The sequence below is a fragment of the Gossypium raimondii genome, chromosome 10 (assembly GCF_025698545.1).
Source record: "Gossypium raimondii isolate GPD5lz chromosome 10, ASM2569854v1, whole genome shotgun sequence".
NCBI lineage: Eukaryota > Viridiplantae > Streptophyta > Magnoliopsida > Malvales > Malvaceae > Gossypium > Gossypium raimondii.
Window position 1 is genome coordinate 52,915,358 of NC_068574.1, and position 23,504 is coordinate 52,938,861.

At 34.5% G+C, this 23,504-nt stretch overlaps 2 protein-coding genes across 2 annotated transcripts; one reads left to right on the plus strand and one right to left on the minus strand.

The window, feature by feature from the left end:
* Positions 1-660: 660 nt before the first annotated feature.
* Positions 661-9,420, minus strand: LOC105776488 (transcription elongation factor SPT6 homolog). Its single transcript, XM_012599158.2, has 17 exons — positions 9,255-9,420; positions 9,057-9,143; positions 8,684-8,816; positions 8,489-8,555; positions 8,050-8,200; positions 7,834-7,963; positions 7,497-7,743; positions 7,212-7,397; positions 6,999-7,121; positions 6,511-6,897; positions 6,335-6,442; positions 5,463-6,242; positions 4,964-5,105; positions 3,669-4,840; positions 2,665-2,874; positions 1,557-2,052; positions 661-1,285 (listed from the first exon to the last, which is right to left on the minus strand). The coding sequence occupies exons 1-17, from the start codon at positions 9,283-9,285 to the stop codon at positions 987-989; spliced, it is 4,749 nt and encodes a 1,582-aa protein (XP_012454612.1). The 5' UTR covers positions 9,286-9,420; the 3' UTR covers positions 661-986.
* An 11,054-nt stretch (positions 9,421-20,474) lies between these two features.
* On the plus strand, positions 20,475-22,073 carry LOC128034096 (uncharacterized). The gene is made up of 6 exons (XM_052622833.1): positions 20,475-20,769; positions 20,853-21,097; positions 21,179-21,330; positions 21,456-21,548; positions 21,623-21,722; positions 21,881-22,073. Exons 1-4 carry the CDS (start codon positions 20,631-20,633, stop codon positions 21,535-21,537), a joined length of 618 nt encoding a protein of 205 aa, XP_052478793.1. The 5' UTR covers positions 20,475-20,630; the 3' UTR covers positions 21,538-21,548; positions 21,623-21,722; positions 21,881-22,073.
* The last annotated feature ends 1,431 nt before the right edge of the window (positions 22,074-23,504 follow it).

Genomic DNA, 23,504 nt, shown 5'->3' on the forward strand with positions numbered 1-23,504 from the left:
TAGGCTGGGATAAACTTCAATTATTATAGTAATTTATATATTTTTAATAATTTGATTGGAAATATGAATCTAAGAGAATTGAAAATTGTCTTTTACTTGGTTTATAATTATTTTTAAAAAATAAAGCAAATACTTAAAAGAAAATAATAAAAGCAGGTGAATTTGACATCAATTCTAGTAACCATGATTTTCTCCAAATTCGGTCTGAATTGAGTCATTTTCATCGCTACTATTCAAGGATATTTAAACTCGTTCATATTATTTAAGAAATTAAAGGTTAATTTTGTATATCTGTCATTAAAGTTTTTGAATATATTATATATGTAATTTTATATTACTTTAGCTACATAATAAAATAAAGTAAGAATATTATTTTGTATAATTTTTCACATTAAATACATAATAATATAAGAAAATAATATATCATATGACATTAGCTACATAGTAATAATGATATTGTATTATATAATTTTTAGATGCTTGTGGTAAAAGAATGTCTAGCAATAAAACCACTTGAGTTCAAACTCTCAGGAGAGCAAGTGGAAAATCCTAGTTCAAACTCTCGAGGCAAGTGGAAAATCCCCATCTAGGCAAACTCTTCTTGTAAAAGAATGGGAGAAATGAAATAGTCAATCAAATAATCTAGTCAGGGAGATGATATAGAGACAAATTTCAGGTTTCCATTCGTGAGAACATGAGAACTATTGTTACAAGATAAAAATACAGAAAAATGAATGTTCATGCCAAAGAAAAAACTGAAAGATACATTGGTCGTATCAGATGTATCTCTTTGATCCAATTTATACATATACAAACACACTATAACTACAACTACATGTTTCAGTTTATTATTCAGTCAGCAGGCAAAGCAATAATTTCATTTGTGAATTCTAAAACTAAACCCCCTACACCTAACACTACAGCTATCCTCCAAGTAGATAATATTACTACCTTTGGGGACCAATCAGCAGTCCAAATCACCATTGTCATTGCCAACCACTGCCACTGCCACTTTGGGTTCCGGCACTGCCACCCCAACCACCAGGGAAAGCTTCCCTACCTGGAGAGTTTTGAACTTTAGCACCGGGGAAATTACCCAAACCATCTTCCCCTCTTTTGTTACCTGAATCCCGTTTCGGAGTTCCATTGTATGATGAATCCTGCCCCTCATTATGTCCTCTGCTGCTGTTATATGAACCCCTACCACGTCCCCGTCCACCATAGGGCCGTGCTGCACCACTTGGATGCCCATCTCGACTACTGCTATTTCTGTAATCGTTTCGGCCTTATACCAAACAAACCAACTAAACGTTAGACAAAAAGGAGACAAGCAACCCAAAACGAAAATACACTTGAATGTACAAAACGCATACAATAAAAGGACTAGCATTTAGAATGAACTTTTATTCACTACTATAAACAAATGAAAAGTTCTTCACCGAAATTAACTAATGAAAAGATCTTCCATTTATGCAAAACAAATGGATCCTTCATTTTCTTGGTTCATATAACTGTATTGTGTCCAAAATTTTCACGTTAGATGTTTCAATACTTACCAGTTCTTGACCCTGGAGTGGAAGATTGCCCCCTGTCGAAAGATTGGCCTCTCCAACTGCCTTCATTGGTTGGACCACCCCAACCACTACCGGTAGATGCCCCAGCAGAGGATCCAGCAGCAGGGCTCCGCATTGGTACCATTGCTGCAACTGATCTTATTGATGGAGCTGACTCATTCTGTGGATCATCGATATGCCTCTGGAAATATGCAACTAGACGATCAATATCCTCAAACATCCTTTTTCTGAACTTGAATCCCTTGGGATATAAACCAACATACTCATGATGCGGATTCGTACTTCGTATATAAGTAAGAATGAAAGTGCCTGGATGTTCATGAGAAATGCCAAAACAATAGACAATCCTCATAGGATACTCTTGTCTCTCGATTGTTAGAAGCTTATCAACCTCTGATTTAGTTCCCTTCCTGAATTTACGATAACTCAGCATTGCCTTCAGATGAGACACAAGGGGATCAACATATCGATCCATTACCTGCAATTTAAATTTTATCAACAGACATCCATTACATGGATTTCTATGCCTCTAAAACATATTAACAGTAACATCCATTAGATGATAGCAGCATCTGTTTCATCCAAGAAATTTTTTTTTTAATAATATTGATTTTACTCTCCTAATTTAGTATTCTAATCATTAAAGATAATAAATAAGGATTAGCTAGACATTTTTAAATAATAAGAACATTGACTAAAAAGAAAAGATATACATCTCGTTAAAGAGAGCCAAAAGTCAAGACATCAGTTCGTCAAGGAGCCAACCATGACTTTTTTCTCTGAAAGAACAATAATTTATTCCAAGTTTAGAATTCCCTAATAGAAGACCACAATATTTGAAGCACGGACAAACGGATTTCTTGTATAATGATAACAGTAAAACAACAATCAATTTTTGAGCTCCCATGGTCAAATTAGAAAGTTCATCCTTCATTTCTACAACTGGAGAGAACTCCCCGCTGCAACCTAACTCCCATGCAACACCATGCTTTCGTGGTTATTTCCATGGTTATTTCCACTCAATTCACACCCCTTCAAAGTTTTAAGAAGGGGAATCTCAGGAAAACAAGCATTTTAAATAAAGAGTTACCTCATCCAAATCCTCGAAAGTGTCTTCCCCAATTTTCAATGTCTTCCCAATGCGAAGCAGGCTGGTGATGTCCTTGTGCTCTTTACCACCTTCAACTATTTCTTTATGGGCGTAAACCCCATCATAGACTTTGAGAGTTAAAGTCAGATAAGAAGGTCCACGAGAACTGGGACGGACTATACTTTCTCCAGGCTCCTTGTCGCATAAATACTGTCATGAAAGGAAAACATAATAAAAGCCATAAGGAAATGTGGAATTTTTTAGAACGATTCAGGCACTGAAGTAATCAAAACTCAAAAGCAGGATTGGATAACAAATGCATACTGCCTGATGTGCAACAGCATCAGAAGATCTAAGTCATAGGGATGAGCAGTGCTGTCAAGGGTGTGCAAAGCAAACTCAAGGTGCTAGGCCATAGATATTACCCGACACAAGGTGGCAAAAAAAAAAAAGCACTTGCCCGACTTAAGGTGCAACACGTATATTTGCATGTATTTGTACGTGTCTCTGTATATACATAATAAGATTAACATATAATTATGATCTTCTATAAAACATGCAAAGTTCCTTTTTCTTTTGTTGGCCAGTATGAACGATCTCCTAGTGATTCCATGCCGGTTGTTGAATACACAGATTGAGAAGTAGAGTTTGAAACTATGCCCCTTCTTACGAGTAAAGGAACAACTAATGAAGAAAGTAAAAAAAGAATGAAGAAACTAAAGAATTTCTATCACGTGGATTTTTTATGCCTATTGTCTAACAAAACGAGCATCAAAACACACCTCATGTACACCTAATCAATGTGACTTGCTGAAAGAGTTTAGAGAGCTTTTGTTGCTTGGCGTTATGGCATAAATATAATGTATGTGCACACTCCTTGACACAACTGAGATATGTTCTGTTAATTTTGTATATTCTTTGGGCTTTTTAATTTTCATTATATAATAAATTCAATTCAAACAGACTCCACGTTAACTTAAAAAGTTCCATTACTTGTAACATACCTCCACAGCTTCATCAGCAGTAATATTTTGGAAGCGTGGATGGACAATCATCCTGGGCTTAAAATGCTTCTTTGCCAGCTCCTTCTCTTTACGAGCTTTCTCTTGCTCACTTTGAATGCTGCTTCGCTCCTCATGGTAGTAAGGATCTAGGTTCTGGACATGCTGGTGTCGATTGCTTCTCATCTCACTATCTTTGCAAACCAGGAACACTTGATATCTATTCTTTTGAATTGATTTAATCTTGCAGGTCAAGATGTCACCTTCATGCAGCCTATCAGATAACTCAATTATATCTCTCCAATCATCTGCATAGTCTTCTTTCATAATAATCCCAGTCAATCCAGATTCAAGTGCACATATAGCTCTTCCGCCTTGCACTCTTCTAACTGTAGCTTGCACAATTCGGCCTTCTGCCAGGGTATCCTCAGTTTCACCTGAAATCATAAAGAACTCCTCATCCTGACTTGGCTCCTTATACGGTTTACGCCAATCCTGGAAGCCCTGAATTAATTCCCTCCTTATATCATAAAAGGTCTCCCTCTTATTTTGTCGATCCTTGCTTTTTAGATAGTTATCAAGACGAAGCCTTTTCAACAAACCAGGCCGGTCCCTAACATGTTCTATTGCCATCTCCAATGCATCCTCATCGTCATTGTCACCCTTAAGATCCTCATCATAAACATCTTTGGCCAACTCTTGGGCAACAAGATAAGATTCTGGATGTATTCTAGTGTCATCCAACAAATCAATGAACTGGCTGCTGTTGGCAGCAAGCCCACTCCGTCTGACGCGCAGAAAGGCTACCGCATTAACAAACACCTTCTTATCAAGTCCATGGGCTGACAAAAAGTCTTTCCTAGTAAAAATTGTTCCAACTCTGACCAATGATCTCTGCAGTGATGCCGCCTTTCTAGGTCCAAGACCAGAAATGAATTGCAAAGGAGCAAACAACCATTCATGACTTGCAGCCAAATTAGCATCAAGGCCCACCTGATTTGTGACATCAACCAAAACCTGTTCAATCATGCCATACTTCTCATCTGCCGTGAGGAAGTTCTCCATTGGATTAAGCTTCCAAGAGAGTATCTCCTTCCCTGGGCCACACAATGTGGCAACCATCGCTAATGGATTTTGAAGATAACGCCCAAGGGCAACAGCCCGCCTAACAATGCCTAATATCATTCATATAAAAGACAGAACATCTTCATCAACAGAAAAAGATGGATGAAAAACTTTGTAATATAACAGTTCAACAAAGATGGGTATAATTTTGTGAATATGAGAATCCGTTTTACCTGACTGGCCAGGGAGCTGATCTGTTGAAATCCTAGAATTTTCATAGAGACGGGGTAGAGATTCATCCCCATATACTATGCTCAGCTCATCCATTTCATGCCCAACATCCCTAGGATTTTCCTCCACCATCTTAAAAATAATCTGGTGAAGAATCAAACAAATAAGCAGCATAAGAAATGGAGAAACTATATAAAGAAACACTCAATACTCTAAAATGATAGAACCATCTTTAGTTAAAAACAATCATATTTTCTGAAATGATTCATGCACTTGATTAAAGATAATCAGCCTCCTCAAGGCTTTAGGAAATTTAGTCAAAAGACATTTCAAGCAAGATTGGCAACCTAACAAGTAGTAGAAACCAAATAACCTAGATAAAATACTAAGAAAACAAGAAGTGTTTCTTTTACTGAAGAAAACAAAACTAAAAGATAAAATACACAAATCATTTTAGACAAACGGAGAAAACACCTAACATGTCAACAATGATAAGCCTACCTCATAGATATCATCCTTCAATCGAGTACAAGACAAATTCACAGCTCCAAGAACAACGACGTGTGGTTGATGATCGGTCATGAACTTCAAAACACGTTGCTGATCATTTTTCTTGCGTTGCTGATCATGTACATTTTGAGACCGTAATGTAAGAGCAGCAGTATAAAGCACATCAAGCACCTCCCCAGATGAATCCAACATCACAAAAGTGGTTGCAGGCTTCCCAGGGCCCCAACAGCAGGCCATGACCCGTGGTGCAGTTTCCTCATCAGAACTAACATCACTTTCTTTCTTTTGATAAGGCCCCACAGAAACCTTATTCCACAAGTCCTTGCCATATTCCAAAAGTAACCGGTTCTTAGCTCTACTTGCCAACAAGGACCTTGCTTCTTTCTCCATTGAGGGTAAAAGAAAACCAAAAAGAGCATCATGCAGTATTAGCTTTCTCTGCTCATTCCATTGTTGAGCAGATTTGCTAACACCATTACTAAGATATTGGTCATTACATTCTTTAATCAACTTATTAAGAAACTTTTCTGGCAGCTTAATAGTTACTTGAAGAAGCTTCTCCTCTTCAGCCTTCTGGATAAGGAGCCATTGTGCATCATCAAATCTGGTCAAAGGTTTTTCACGCAACCATTTCACACCAGCAAACTGATGGAAAGAATCAATTGCTATTTTTCCATCAGGGGTAGGGCTGGTTGATACTACAGCATTATCCATAAAGATATTCCGAACACATCTCTTGACAGACGGCTCACAGCTTATCTCAACCGCAGCCTAGGAAATTAGAACCATAAATAACTACACATGGTACAATGAGATTTATTATCAACAATATTACAGTATTTGCTTAGAATAACAATGTATACCATATGCCTGGCTCCTTTAAGGACAGCTTGTGGAGTCTCAAACATTGCACATGTAAAATTTGAAGCTATCTCCTCTGGTGTCTCCTTTGCATCTTCCAACTCATCATCCTAAAATTAAATGAAGCAAGAACATTAGATCTCAACACAATATAACAGAAACTACAAATCATACTCACCATCTTTTCCAGAGATAGATGTGCTCCAAGTTGCTCAGCACTGTATCCAAACTTGCTGGCAACCTCCCACAGGCCAGCCTTATTGCAAATACTATATTGTGATCTCCTCTTGGGCCTCTTATATTGACCTTCATCAACACCAACCTCCCCAGGTGGGAAATGCAAGTTAAACTTGGCATCAACATCGTCAACTTCCCTTTCTGACTCTGCGCCCCTGAGATCTTTAAGAATTGATTCAAAAAGCTGTTGGTTCAAATTAAGTCTTGTTTCATCATATATGCGTCGTGATTCTTCTTCAAACCGCTTATTGTAGTGCAACTGAAGACCACTCTTTCTCTTTTGAAGAAGCAGCCATTTTCGGTCAAGGTCCTGAATTGCCCAAAGCACCTAAATAGAAGCATTGTAGCTGTTAATCACAAAAAAAAACCTTTCCATAAATTATGGCTTGATTAGATACAAATTCATAGTTCCATGACAAGCCCAGTTACCCTGTGCCACTTCATTGTAGGTGCTTTTTCAGATTTATCCTGATCATCATCAACATCATGTTGCTCAGGATCTTGAAGCAGAGTAAGACACTGCTCCTTGCGATACATCGCAATAAAGGGAATCTGCAAGCAAGAAAGAATGCAAGAATACTAAGAAAATATAAACCAGCGCATGAGATAAATCATTTATCAATCAAGTCAGGAAGTACTAACATCTAACTTCTGTACATGAGTTAAATCCAAAAATCTCATAATGTCATCCTTGTTTATAAAATGATCCTGCCTTTCTTTACCAAATAATGGTACTGCACCATTTATAAGTTGGTTAAATATCCAGGTGCTCTCTTCAATTATGCTGAGTTCATCTATTGGAGGAGTCCCGGTGCTTTCCTCTGAGATCTGGAAACAGAAAAGTAAAGCCAATCAAGACTTGCATTAAGAGAGACAAAAGGAAAACATATATATATTTGTAACATTTTTTAAACCAAATCAACAAACCTGCATTCTTTCTGGAACATCAGTCATCCGAATTTGGTCATCCTTTTCGGTCATGTACTTTTCAGAAAGAACAGTTGGTTCAAATTGATCTTCAAGTCGCCCTTCTTTCTGCTCACTAGAATCTAAGCCCTGTTTGCGTAACAGCAGGAGTTCATCCACATCACCAAAGATATCTATAGCTTCCTTTAAAGCAGATGATGAAACATCCGGTGCATGCCTTGACTTCTTATTCTTCATCTTCTTCCGTCTGCAAACAAGTTACTTAATAAAGAGAACTCCAAAAGTCCAAAGTTAAATGTATAAAGGACTCCATATTCATGCTGTACAAAAGTTGTACCTAACAGAAGCTCCATGCTCCTCATCTTCTTCTACAATAAAGTCTGCCATTTCATCTTCTTCACCCATATCTCCATCCTCTTCCTCTTCTATTGGCTCTTCATCTTCAGCAATATCTTCAAGAGGTTGTCCTAAAACATTCATATATCAACCAGATAGTTCTTCAAAACTGCATAAAAATAATAATGATAATGGACAGTATGTTCAATGCACAAACCATCATCATCACCAAATAGAGTACGCTTAAGCTTTTCCTCAGCAGTTGCGCTACCCTTCATGCCTCCATCAAACTCATCATCAGAAAGTCCAAATTGCTCCTCATCAAAATCTCTCCGAGCCTTTTTTAACCGCTTAAATTTCTTGCTTCCCTGGATTAAAAAAAAAAAAGACGAACCAAAACCCCAAATAAATAGTTAATCGAGCTGTGCAAGAAAACAGATGTTAAATTTGAACCGTTGTCTTCAGTTTAATGTTTTATTGTATAACAATTTTCAATTCAACAGGGATAAAACCAATCAATATGATCAAATTTCAATAACAATGGAAAGAACTTAAATGATGTACAATATTCCATTTCGAAACATAAATGATTAAATGATATAGAAATTTAACAATCATAATGTTTTCATTAAGGTAGGGAAACAAAATCTTACAACCTTCGGTACATTAACATCATTCTCCCGTAGAAGCTCATAGTCATCTTCATCAAGGTCCTCAGCTTCCCTGAAAACATTGATATAAAACATCAGAAATTGGCGAAGCTAACCTGTTGGACCTAGGAACATCATATAAAGTTCTCTTTTGAACAAGTGTAGCAATCACATATTATCATAGGAGGAAAAAATATTAACTTCTTCTTTCTTTTTTTCTTTTTCTTCCGCCTCTCTTCGTCACTATCTTCCCTCTCTTCATCTTCATCTACATCTTCATCCTCCACATCATCAACTATAAATCCATCATTCTCATACTCATCCTGCCCATCCTCTGTTCAAACCAAACATAAATAAAAAACTAAAAATAATTCAAGAACAATTAACAAAAAAAGAAAAACACTTTAACACCCCCTCCCCAAAATATTATATCCATCACGCCATTTAGCCCTAATTTTCTTCATTTTCATTATTTCCCTTAAAAAAGGTTAACTAGAAAACAGAACCCAGAATTTAGAAAGCTATTCCCAAGCTCTGAAATGAGAAATCAGATCTAAAAAAAACTAAGTAATACCGTCTTCTTCATCCTCGTCATCAGGGTCGCGGTCATTGATATTGTCCCCTTCCATCGGCTCTCCTTCCTCGTCGACCTCCAACTCATCTGCAAGAATGAACCCAAAATCAAAACAGAGAATCTTTGAGAAAAAGATAGAACTTCAATAGTGAAAATTAAAGAAAAAGAAGTTAGGGGTTTGATTTCCGCGGGTTTAACCTTCTTCATCAGAGATGACGTTTCTTCCCATGCTTCCGAGAAAACCGAAGTAGCAAGAAACAGAGAAAATGAATAAAAATTGAAACCAGTTATCCTTTCTTCTCTATAAAAACCCTAGTAAAATAATTGGAGAAGCCACATTTCTACTGTTCCGAACTTCTGATATATATAATTTTTTTAAGTTAAAAAGAAAAAAAAAAAGACAACAGCTGAAGTCAGTCTACGTGTTCCTGGTGGGGGATGATTCCGAGTAGGATAAAAACTCACGAATAAAGAAAAAAAAATAGCTGTTGTCTCCTTTTTTTTTCTTCAAATGGGTTAATACTAAAGAAGATAAGAGACTTTTAACTGAGATAAAAGATTCGATTTTTAATATTAAAGTTATTATATTTATAAGATAATTTTCAATATTATTTTTAAAAAATTTCAATATTATTAAATTAACACGATTTTCAATACTTTAATAATTTCCAAAAATATTACAAGTCAAATATTATTATATTAAAAAATTCTAAATTTATGTAAAATTTTATTTTATAAAATAAAATGAGTCACACTAAAATATTTTACACATAAATGGAAAGAATTGTTTTTCCTCTTAAAATGACTTAAAATTATTGAAATAAGACATTTTATGTAACTTTTATCTCTATTTTCTAGTTTCTCTCTTTCTCCGCTGAGTTAAATTTCTTAAACTATATTTATTTGTTTCAAACAATTAAATTATTTTTATTATTAGAATTATAAAATTAATCTATAAATAATTTTTTATAATCTTACAAAATACACTTGTTAAATATTATAACTCAACATTTTTAACGAATTTTGTTTTTAGGTCTTCGAAGTTTAATTTTTATCTTCATCTTTTATATTTTTCGTTCTTTTGCTATGATAGTATAATAATCTTTTAATCATTTCGATCCCCAACAGCTTTCTTCCTCATTGTTCTTCATTTATCTTTGATTTTCTTTAAGAAATAGAGTCCCTCAATTGTTGTTGGTCTCAATGTAGGTGCAATCGTAATAAAGGTGAATAGTATCTTACATATCTAATTATTGGCTAATGGCTTCATTAAGATTTTAGGATGTCAAACCATCATGTTAAGCAACAATATTGAGAAGAGCAGGCGGCCTCGTACCATCTGTAGTTAAGTTATAACTCATTTCACCTCAATATACTCTATAGATCAACTAATGCCTTGATGATGTTGAGTTAGTAAAAAGCTCAATAGAGTAAAAACATGAGTATACTTGATCGATTCATTGTTACCGTTTGAAGGCATGATGGTTGCAAAAAGTTCTGGAAGTTGACTTGGCCCATAAAAGTGGCTTCTGGCTTCATTAAGATTTCAAGAATATTTTATCTCTGAAAAAAGGTTATGAACTCTAACCTACATGGTTATAGTGTTTAGAATGAAAAGACATAGGTTTAGGAAACTTTAACCCTAAAAAAGTCCTGAAGTAGATATACTTGATTGTCGGAAAAAAATTCTAAACTTGACACTTACTAGTGTCGAGTTATTTGATTTTATGAATATCAATCACCATTGTTAATTTCTTTTATTTTAATGGCTATAAATAAAATCCAACTCAATCCTTCGTTGTAGTCCCATTTCAAAGGTACATATAAACATCGATTTTGACTAAATATTTATGTGTTCTTTTCAATTAGAACCTCGTTGTTTGGTCATAAAATCAAATTTAGAGGATAGGGAAAAGAGAATCTCTTTGTCTTCAAGCCATATCAAGTGTTGCTAGTCTTTCATTCGTGAGCTTCGTAGGCTCATTCATTACCGACACGAAAAATCATATGCAAAATGGATGGTATGCATAATATATATTCGCCCGTTTTGCAAATATGTCCCTTGTTTCACATCGAAGTAATCTATGCATAATGTATTCCCCATTTTCATCTTCAATTGGCTTCATTAAAATGCTCAACGACAATCAATCTTTTCTGTTCAAAAAGACAACATTATCGTGTGCAATTGCAATGTTACTTGTATGCAAAAGTATATTATCGTGTCCTTGGTAAATCCCATGTTAACGTCTCTAAACCTTGTATTCACTACACCAAAATTGGGTTTTAGCGGCAGTTTTAGTGGCGTTTTTTGAAAAAACGCCGGAAAAAATAGAGAATTAGCGGCGCTTAAGAGGAAGCGCCGGTAAAAACTGATATTTAGCAGCGTTTTCAATAGAACGCCGCAAAAAAAATGCATTAGCGGCGTTTTCACATAAAACGCCGCAAAAAAAATGGTACGGCGTCGTTTCTGTGGTCTTCGAAGGGATTTAGTGGCGTTTCAATATTATCGCCGCTAATGATGAGACCTTTGACGGCGTTTTTGGGTATACGCCGCTAATGGTGGGTCTTTTAGTGGCGTTTGTGAGAAACCGCCAGTAATGTTACGATATTTATCGGCGTTTTCTAGTGTAGCGTCGCGAATGTTCTTACCTTTACCGGCGTTTTTACGTTTGCGCTGCTAATGGTGGAGATTTTAGTGGCGTTTTTGGTCAATCGCCGCTAGTGTTAAGGTATTAGCAGCGTTTTTCTCTTAGCGCCGCTATCGGTTGGGGGTGATAGTGGCGTTTTTGGTGAAACGCCACTAATGTTAAGGTATTTAGCGGCGTTTCTATCCTAGCGCCGCTACTGTTGTGAATTTTACTGGCCTTTTTATGTATGCGCCGCTATTGGTTGGGGGTGATAGTGGCGTGTTCTGGTCAATCGCCACTAATGTTAAGGTATTTAGCGGCGTTTCTATCATAGCGCCGCTATTTGATTGGTGGGTGATAGTGGCGTGTTTTGGTCAATCGCCACTAATGTTAATGTACTTAGCGGCGTTTGGTTTTAAAGCGCCGCTAAAGTTGGGTTTTTTATGCGTTTATTTGTAAGTTTTAAAATTAGTCTATTTAGCGTTTGTTTACAAGCCGTAAAAAGCATTTTACCTTATTTAGCTTATATTATTCATATTAATTAAATAAAATTCAACTTAAATGTAATTAAATATTTAAAATATTCAGGAAAAAATAACACATAGAAATATTTTGAAATATATCACATGAAAAAATTAAATTATTATTTAAAATAATTTTTAAGATTTTTGAGTACATGATTAATCTTGATAATTTTTATATAATAATATATTAAAAAATTTATATGATCCTAAAATAGATAGTATGATTATAAATTTTAAAAAGTGAATTACTTATTGATCAAGATTAGGTAATTTAGGGTTTTACATTTAATCTAATTAATTATAATCATGTTGAATTAATATCATGATTTAATGTATATAGAACTATTAATTTAAATTCAAATTGTGGTTATTGTGGATATGAATATCCAAAATGGGTTACAATTTTAAAGATATGTTTTGATTAGGATTAAAAATTCGATGGATATATAATATTATTTAATTTAAATTCAAGGTTGCAATATAATTAGTAACTTAAATAGATTTGTGAATTTGAATTGAATTCATTCAAATTAAAATATATAAAATATTTTAACTCGCTATCATTCCTTTTGTTATCACTTCAATATTAAAAAAATCTCATACATATATATATATATAGTCGTTGTTCGTCCTTTGTGTTTTCATTTATCTATTTGATAAATTTAAAGTATAATAAAGTAGTTAAATAGAGAATATTTTAATTATAAATAAAAAATATATTAATGATTGGTAACTTTATATAAAAAAATTTATAAAGTTTAATATTGTGTATTGGTACTTTATACAAAATTATTAAATATTAATTATTGTTTAGTCGATTTTAAATATATTTTATGATTATTAAAGATTTAGGGAATAATTTTTTTGGATGGTCTTTTAAGGAGTACCAGGTATGGATTAGGGTTTAGGATTAAGGTTTAGGGGTTTAGGGTTAGGGTCTAGGTTTAGGGGTTAGTGATTTGGGATTTGGGGTTGGTGGTTTGGGGTTTGGGGTTTGTGATTTATATTACAATAAATTAATTTAATATATTTAAATTATGAGTATATAATATTACGTCTTATCGCCCAGCTGTGCGGTTTTGTTTTCCTCCAATTTTTGGTCAAGATTCTACAAAATCAGTTCACCTTCTTGGATGAACGACGGATTTGGGTGCATAGTTTATATTATTTAATTAAGAGATAGGTGTATAGATAACTTTATATATATATATGCATGTATAATTGAATGGTTAAATTAATTTTATACATGCATAAGACGTAATATTATCTAAATATATTAAACCTTAAACCATTTACTCTAAAATATTATAATTTAATTAGTTATATATAAGTAAACTTTTAGTAGTGTACAAATGTTTTAATAATTAATAAATTTTTATTTTTATTATATTGAAATTGTCAAAAGAATTGATAAACTTTAATTATACTTAGTAATTAAAAGATACAATTAATTAAAGATAAAACAAATAAATAAATAAATAAATAAATAAATAAAATATGTGAGATTTAGCGACGTTTTAAGCAAAAACGCCGCAAAAGTTATTAATTAATCGGAAAAAACGATGTAGTTTTGTTTTGGAATTGAATGGCTTTGGTGGCGTAAGTGTAGAAACGCCACTAAATGAAGGATTTAGCGGCGCTATACTTAAAACGCCGCAATATTTCTTCACAGATTTAATAAAACAGTGTCGTTTTATCTGCTTCATTAACAACATTAGTGGCGCTATGTTACAAACGCCGCAATAGTTCATTCTGGTATATCATTTTATCCCAACACTTAGCCGAAATTCCCCCCAAATTATCCCCAAAATTCCCCCCGAATTTTCCCCCAAAAATCCCCCAATTCTAGAACCCTAGCTAGGCTGCCCTCAACCATTTCTGCTACATTGCTCACCGACCCTCCTGTTCTTAGTCGTCAATCGTCGATCGTCATCGTCATCTGTCTTGCTTTGATCCTCTGCCGTCGCTAGGGTACAACAAAATATAAGGTTTTCCTCTTTCTCTCCTGCAGTAAAAAATTGGGAATTAGTTCTTATACTTTAATCTATACCAGTTGCATGATTTAGTTCATTTGACAGTTTCTTTTCTGTTTGTATTTAAAAAAAAAACGTTTGAAACATAATTTTGTTCATAATTTTGACTATCCTGTTGTATTATAGAAAATGAATTTACAGGCTTGTAATACTGTTTGTTCATAATTTTGTTACTAATTTTGTTCATAAGTTTGAAACTGGTTGTATTACAGAATTTGCAGCCTTGTAGTACTGGATTCACTTGAACTGCGTTTATATGCATAGTTGTTTTATATGCGTTTTATATGTTAATAAGTTTGAAATTTGTTTGTTCATCCATTGGTGCCATGAACTGTTTGTACTAATTTTGTTCATAAGTTTGAAACTTTAGATTTAAAATTCTCATGGCAAATGACCTAACCTCCCCTGTATTTGATAGATTCTTCTCCGAAATTTTGTAATTATAGTTACAATTCGTATAGTATGGAGTAGTTAATTAATTGAAATTGATGTAAGTGCCTATCATTTATCTTTGTTGTTAAATTTGACTTGAGAGACCTAGAAGCGACGTTTTTAGTGAAGTCATGACAGAAATTATTGGAAATTTGGTTTCTTGTTCAGATCACCAATAATATAGCATAATTAAAATATATATATAGCTTAAATGAAATAAAATAAAAATAAATCTGGTTATGGTCCTCCTTCAGCTCTCCCTCCCTAAAACAGAGTTGAATATATAGTTAGATGACAAAAATCATTGGTCATATGCAGTCAAATAATATAGAAATGCTTAATCCAGTGCATTACATTAAAGAAACATCTTATTTGTTTATATCCTGTTTGTAGTTTACAGTACTGTGTAACTGTTCATAATTCATGTTTGCGTTGTTGTGCTTAGCTTGCTGTGTTGGACGGAGAACGCTATTCTTTGGTGTGAAAAGTCAATTTCTTCGGGCTAGATTGCTGCCTATTTCGCTGCATAAGTTGTCTATTCTTTGGCGTGGAAGGTAAATGTTTCATTCTTCTGTTGTAATGTATCAGCGTCAGTTATGCGTGTTGCTTTTCGAGGTACCGATATAGCCGTTGCATGTAGGCAGTTTTGACATGTATTATGCAAATCCCCAAATGGTTTTAAGCAAGTGGACTATGTTTATGTGCTAATAGTTCCTTTTTGCCAAAGCAAATTTTATTAATTAATGCTAGTTATTTTTAAAATGGATTTATAACATATGAATATTAAAAGGTACTCAAGTTAATATTTTTGAAACATAATGTCTTATTGGTCTCGAACTATTAAAAGGTACTCAAGTTAAATTAGAATTATTGTTGTTGATAGTAATATATATGATTTACAATTGTTATTACACTCTGAAAATCAATGATTACTTATAAAATAAAGAAATGGTAGTAAACTTATAGAAATAAAAAGAAAAGCATGCAACTTTAAATTGTCGAGGGTTTTATGCTTTTATATTAGAAAATCACACAAGCATTCGTGGAAAAACGTAATAAATTTGGGACATAATTTGATAATTTAAATAAGTATTACTATATTTTAAATATTATACATATATTAATTTACATTATATAAGCTATATTTAAATATTGTTAATAATTAGTTCTAGAAATTTTAAAACTAATTGTACATGTTATTTTTCTAAATATTAACATCTATATTTTCAATAATAATTTTATAATTTTAGAAATAATTGTAAATGTTATTTTGCTAAATATTAACATATATATTTTCAATAATAAATTTTATAATTTTAGAAATAATTGTAAATGTTATTTTCTATATTTTCAATAATAAATTTTATAATTTTAGAAATAATTGTAAATGTTATTTTCTAAATATTAACATCTATATTTTCAATAATAAATTTTATAATTTTAGAAAGAATTGTAAATGTTACATAATTCAAATATCAATCATAAGTTACATATACAATTCAAATTTTCTAAATATCAATGATATCATAAGTTAGATAATTAAAATTATATAACAACTTATATATAAACTTACATAATACATAACTTATGACATAATACACATAACTTATATATAAACTTACATAATACATAACTTATTACATAATAAGTTACGTAACTTATATAGAAACTTATATAACAACTTGCATAACTCACATAACTAAATCAATTTATATTATACATTAACTTGTCGGACTTGCATAACTTATATAATACTTAACTTACATAATACATAACTTACATAATAACATAATAAGTTACATAATATTATACATAACTCACGTAACTAAATGAATTAATATTATACATTAACTTGTCGGACTTGCATAACTTATATAATACTTAATTTACATAACTTACATAACTTACATAATACATAACTTACATAATAACATAATACGTTACATAATATTTTACGTAACTCACATAACTAAATGAATTTATATTATACATTAACTTGTCGGACTTGCATAACTTATATAATACTTAACTTACATAACTTACATAACTTACATAATACTTGGGTTACGTAATACATAACTTACATAACTCATATATACTTGTAACTGACCAACTTACCGTTGTAATTTATGGTGGAAATCAGACTTCAAGAATTTAGAAATGGACCGTTCTTGGATGAAATTGTCAAGGTTAAGCAACGGTTATCGAAATGGAGTACAGTCTTTTCTTAATTTTGCATTTGAACATGCAAGCCAAGAGAACATGATTCTTTGCCCGTGTAACAACTGTGTCAACACAAACTGGCATTATCGTGAAGTTGTGTACGAGCATTTAGTTGTCGATGGGTTTGTTCGGGGTTATAAAAAATGGCTTTTTCATGGAGAATGCCCGGCTAGTACCTCCTCTTCAACGATGGATGTATCTTATCCTGGTATTGCTTACCATCAGTCTGTTGGAGGGGATGACATGGAATGTATGTTGCGGGATGCATTTAATATGAACAGTCAGCATCTGCCGTCGATCCCATCCGACTTTGTGCCATCTGATGATTGTAATATTCATGGAAATACTTTTACCGAACCGGGAACAACTGTACGTCCTGAAGAGCCGAATAGAGAAGCGGCGAATTTCTACGCGCTACTTAATGACATGAACAAAGAACTGTATGAGGGATCGAAATTTTCAAAAATGTCCTTCTGTGTTCGTCTTTTTCATTTAAAATGTTTGGGAGGGTGGACTGGAAACTCATTGACAATGCTGTTAGAGTTTTTGACAGAAATGTTTCCATTTGCAAAAATCCCTCAATCATGCAAAGATATGAATAAAATGATTAAAGATTTAGGCCTTGGGTACAACAAAATCCATAGTTGCCCGGATGACTGCATGTTGTACTGGGGCGATCGAAAATACCAACAGTGCTGCCACGTATGCGGCGAATCCCGTTGGATAAATAGAAACACAGAATATGGGAACGATGATGAAAATGATGCACAATCAAGAAAGAAGCCAGTCAAGATTTTACGGTATTTTCCGTTGATACCAAGGCTTCAAAGGCTTTTCATGTCATCGAAAACAACGGAGTCAATGACGTGGCACCAAGATGGACGAACCGATGATGGATTACTAAGACATCCGGCAGATTCTTTAGCGTGGAAATCATTTGACAATAAATTTCCAAGCTTTGCAAGCGATCCTAGGAATGTGAGGCTTGGGCTAGCATCCGACGGCTTCAATCCTTACAAGATCATGAGCACTGCGTACAGTACTTGGCCAGTGGTGCTTATTGCTTACAATCTGCCTCCGTGGATGTGCATGAAACAATCTTCCCTTATCTTATCTATGATTATCCCTGGAGAGAAAGGGTCCGGGAATGATATCGACATTTATTACAGCCACTTATTGAAGAGTTAAATCAATTATGGGCCGGTGTTGAGACATACGATGTGCTAAGAAAGGAGAACTTTAATTTACGTGCAGCTTTGATGTGGACCATTAATGACTTCCCCGCTTATGCCAATTTATCCGGTTGGAGTACCAAGGGTCGTTATGCGTGTCCTTATTGTGCTGCACAAACATGTTCGCAATGGTTGTATAATGGGAAGAAGTTCTCTTACATGGGGCATCGCCGGTGGTTACCGAAAAATCATAGATTTAGATTTGAGTTCGTATTTGATGCATCAAGAGTTTAGAAGCTCCTTTGCGGACTAATCGGCTCAAATCTTGTTCATGTTGGAACATATGAATTTCACTTATGGGAAGACGAACCAACCGCCAAACACGCAAAGAAATAGAAGATCAAATGATCAAGCTGATGATGAGTCAGATGAAGAGGACGATCCTAATGAGGCGGACTTGTGGAAAAAAAGAAGTATTTTTTTTGAGTTGCCTTATTGGGAGTATCACATTGTACGACACAATCTTGATGTTATGCACATTGAGAAAAATGTCTGTGAGAACATTGTGAGTACAATTTTAAATGTCGACAGAAAATCAAAAGACAATATTCAGAGTCGACTTGATTTAGTCCAAATCGGCATTCGGCCTGATCTTCATCCCAATTCACTTCCGAATGGGAAATATCGGTTGCCGCCTTCTATTTTTTCAATGTTAAAGACGGAGAAAGAAGTGTTCTGCATGGTGTTGAAGGATATAAAGGTTTCAGATGCGTATGCATCAAATATATCTCAATGTGTTAGTGTAAAAGATCGAAGACTGTATTAGCTAAAATCACATGACTATCACATCTTGATGCAAGATTTACTGCCAGTTGCTCTACGACGTTGTATGTCGCAGAATGTGACGTCTTGTATAATTGAACTATCGAATATTTTTAAAGCCATTTGTGGAAAAGTTTTGGATGTTGAAGAACTTCAGAAGGTACAAGATCGAGCTGCGTTGACTTTATGTAACTTGGAGAAAATCTTCCCACCTTCCTTCTTCACTATTATGGTTCACTTGATAATTCATCTCCCGCATGAAGTAATTCTTGGCGGACCCGTTTTCTATCGATGGATGTATCCCATAGAAAGGTCTTAAATAAAATGATTAAAATTTTCCTTCATTCACCTATATGCCTTCAAAAGAAATATTTTGATAATGTTGTATATCGTGTTTAGGTTCCTTTCCAAATTGAAGTCTTACTGCCGCAACAAGCGTTATCCAGAAGGATCGATTGCTGAAGGCTACTTGGCGGAGGAATGTATGACTTTCTGTTCAAGATATTTGGAAGGTGTTGAAACAAGGTTTAACAGACCAAATAGAAATGCTGGACTCACGGATCATCACTTCGCCGATACTTATTTGTTCCAAAGTTTTGGAGAACAACTCGGTAAAGTTGAAATTGCAGAATTAGATGATTTATCGTGGGTACAAGCACATCGATATGTTCTGTTTCACCACGAATCAATGGAACCTTTACGCAAGTAAGTTCTAGAAATTTGATAAATATTCATCAATCAAAAATTGTTTATCTTCTAATAAATTTCAAAAATATTTCTAACATAGTGAGTACAAACAAATATTGAGATCTCGTTCGCGCTCTCGAAGAACACAACATCGGGATATCAATAAGTTGTTCACAGAATCTTTCCATGAATGGTTAAGCCAAACGGTATGCAATTGGAGCTTTCATCGACAAATAATAATGTTCGGTCAAAACATTTTTAATAACTCAGTTTACTTTCCATTCAGTAGGTTTGGAGTGGGAAGAACGTCACCGACGAAGTTAAATGGCTTTCTCAAGGTCCAAATCGGGTGGTTAAAAGATATACTGCATTTCTCATCAACGGATTCAGATTTCATACAAAATATCGCGAGAGATTGAGGAGAACGCAAAATTGTGGAATAGTTGTTAATTCCTCAATTACAAGTTATGCTAGTGCTACGGACAATAATCCGGTCGAGGGAAATGTGGAATATTTCGGACTTCTTACTGACCTAATTGAGTTGGATTACTACGGCAAATGGAAAGTTGTCTTATTTCGAGGTGATTGGGCCGATGTTAATACTGCTCGTGGAATTAAGCAAGATCAATTTGGTTTCACAATGGTGAACTTCGCTCGATTAATTCACACAGGACAACAGTTGGTTGATGAGCCGTATGCATTTTCTTCTCAAGTCAAACAAGTTTTTTACCCAAAAGATCCAACTGATGAGGGTTGGTACGTTGTACTCCGTAACATCCCTAGAGACTTGTTTGACATGGGCAGTGGAAGTAGAGATGGCATTGACGACAGAACACAAACTTTGCCCTTTCCAGAACCAAACTTAGGCGAAAACATCCCTAGTATTAGTACACAATTTCAATGGGTTCGCCAGGATACGGATGAAGATAATTACGAATTATAATGTAGTAAGCTTTTACGATTATTTAATTATATGTAATATCATAATATAAATATTAATCTTTTTGTATATTTCAACTAAGTTTTCAAATATTTCATTTGTATTGCAGATAAAATGCGGCGACGAAAAGTGCGACAGCTAAGCCTGGTTCCAGGTACTCCAAACTCTGCGAAAACAAACAGCACTGATCAACAGACTGCTATTGGGTCTTCGAATATTTCTATTACACCTGAGGAACCTACAGAAATTCAAAGTACTTTAACATTTAATTTAAATGCTTATTGACTTCTTGTTTATTTATTTTTAAAATTCTTATAACAATATAAAATTTTTCAGTTGAAAATGGTGGGACGCGAAGAGTTCGAGGGCGTACGCTACTGAGGGATTTATACGAGCTAGATCCAGCCGAGCGTGTCAAAGTATGCAGCAATAGCTTTGGTCAGCCTGTTGGATCAGAAGCTCGTCTTTTAGCAGGATACTTGGGCATTCTAGCACGGAATGCAAATATGTTGCCAATTAACTTCGAGACATGGCGACAAATGCACGATAGTAACAAGAACCAAGCTCTTGATAACGTTAAGGTAACAAAACGTTAATGTCATTTATAATACTTGGGTTTAAGTTTCAATTATATTAACTTTCTTAGCTTCTGTTCTTTGTAGGCGAGATTTGCTCTAGAGGTCTCCGATGCTTATGTAAAAAAGGCATTGGGAAAAAGATGGAGAGACCATAAGAGCACATTAAAGAAAGACTATTTTAAGACAAAAACAACCCTGGACGAGAGATTACAAAATGTCCCGCCGGGAATGCTGAGGTATCAGTGGGAATAGGTCGTTAGATTTTGGACTTCGAAGAAAGGAGAGGTATGTGTTACTAAAACAATCTTGATTTTGGTTTATATTATTTATTAATCAACATACTAATAATTTCATAACGTAGGATCGTGAACGAGTTGGAAAATGTAGTAGGCAGAAACAGAAATTCACTCACACAGCTGGGTCCAAAAGTTTTGCTTGTGTAGCTCACTTTGAGGTAATTTGAACTTTGTAATTCTGTCAGATTTTTATTACTTTCTATCAAATAATATTTTTACTACTGTATTATAGGAACTGTCGTCCGGTCAGAAAGTTGGACGCCTTCAACTTTTTGACATTACACATAGGAAGAAAGATGGGAACCCTATGACTCCTGAAGCTGCAGAAATTCTGGTACGTTTGCTTAATACAATTTGACTTGTTTTAATATTTTACAGTGTATATTTTCTACTGGTTTATTTCATTTCTTGTAATGCAAATTTTGTTAAGTTATGTTGCATTTGTTTTTTTAATAAATATTGTGTTCCTAACAATGTGATTTATTGTTGTTGGATAAACTAAAGGATAAAAAAGCGGAGTACGAAGCGATTGCTTCCAGTGATAGTTCTGTTCATATTGAAGACATTGATAATCGTATTATCACTGATGTTTTGGGTCCTGAAAGGTACGGTCGGGTTCGATTTCAAGGATTTTTTGTTAGCCCAACCCAATATTTTGGATCCAGCTCGTAACAATACATGCCTTCCGGGAGTCAGGCTGTAACACCCCTTACCCGAGACCGTCGCCGGAATCGAGTACGAGATGTCATGCAATTTTATCAAATTCATCAAATGGCAACAACATCAAGTTGGCAGGGAAACACTGACCTTGTATCATCAAAGGACAATTTTTGCATATTTTATCAACTATCACATGCTTGCCTAAAGGATTTGACACTTTAATCACATACTCCGTCAATTCAACACACAAATTCTTATCAGACACTAAATTCATACATACATACGAATGAGTAGAACCAGGATCAATCAATGCAAGAACATTAGTGTCGTAAAGAGAAAATATACCAGTGATCACATCGGGGGAAGATGCTTCCTCTCTAGCTCGGATGGCATAAGCTCTTGCTGGAGCTCCCGCTTCAGACCTTACGGTAGTGTCTTTTATTACACCTTTACCACTAGTTCCAGTCCCTACATTTCTCGGTGGTCTTCCTCTAGTAGTCCCACTGCTCGATCTCACATTTTGAAACTTTTCTATCTCTTCTCTTTCTGGACAATCTTTCACAAAATGATCTTGAGATCCACATTTAAAACATGCTCGGCTGATTAAATAACATTCCCCTAAATGTCGTTTTCCACAATGTTGACATTCCAGTCTAGTAGGTTTAACACTACCTACACTTGCCATAGAAGTCGCCTGAGCTTTAGAACCTGAATATTGTCTTCCTCGATCTCTTTGCAAATTCACACTAGAAACATTCGATCGAGTATTCATTTCTCTAGACTTCTTCGTTTGAAATTGAAATGACTTGCCTATTGATCTTTTTCTTGCATCTCTTGCTTCACTTTCCACCTTTCTTTTCTCTTTACTCAATTCTTCAGCCTTGATAGCTCTTTCAACTAGTACCACTAACTCTTTAATTTCAAGAATTCCCACTAGCAATCGGATATCCTCGTTTAATCCATCTTCAAACCTTTTGCACAATGTAGCTTCATTAGATACATACTCTTGGGCATACTTGCTTAATTTGACAAATTCTCATTCATATTCGGCTACCGTCATGCGCCCTTGTTTCAATTCAAGAAACTATTTTCTCTTTTGATCAATGAAACGCTGACTTACATACTTCTTTCAGAATTCTTCTTGAAAGAAATCCCATGTAACTTTCTCTTTAGGCACCACTGACACTAAAGTTTTCCACCAATTATAAGCCGAATCCCTCAGCAATGAGATAGCACATTTGAGACTTTCTTCTGGAGTACACGATAATCCATCCAACACTCTGATAGTATTATCAAGCCAAAACTCGGCTCTTTCAGGATCATCATTCACATTAGCTCGGAACTCTTCAGCTCCATACTTTCGAATTTTGTCCACTGGAGGCTTTGACAATCTTAACACTTCAGTTTGTTGAGGAGCTATGGGAACAGCTTGAGGAATAGGAGGGGGCGGAGGA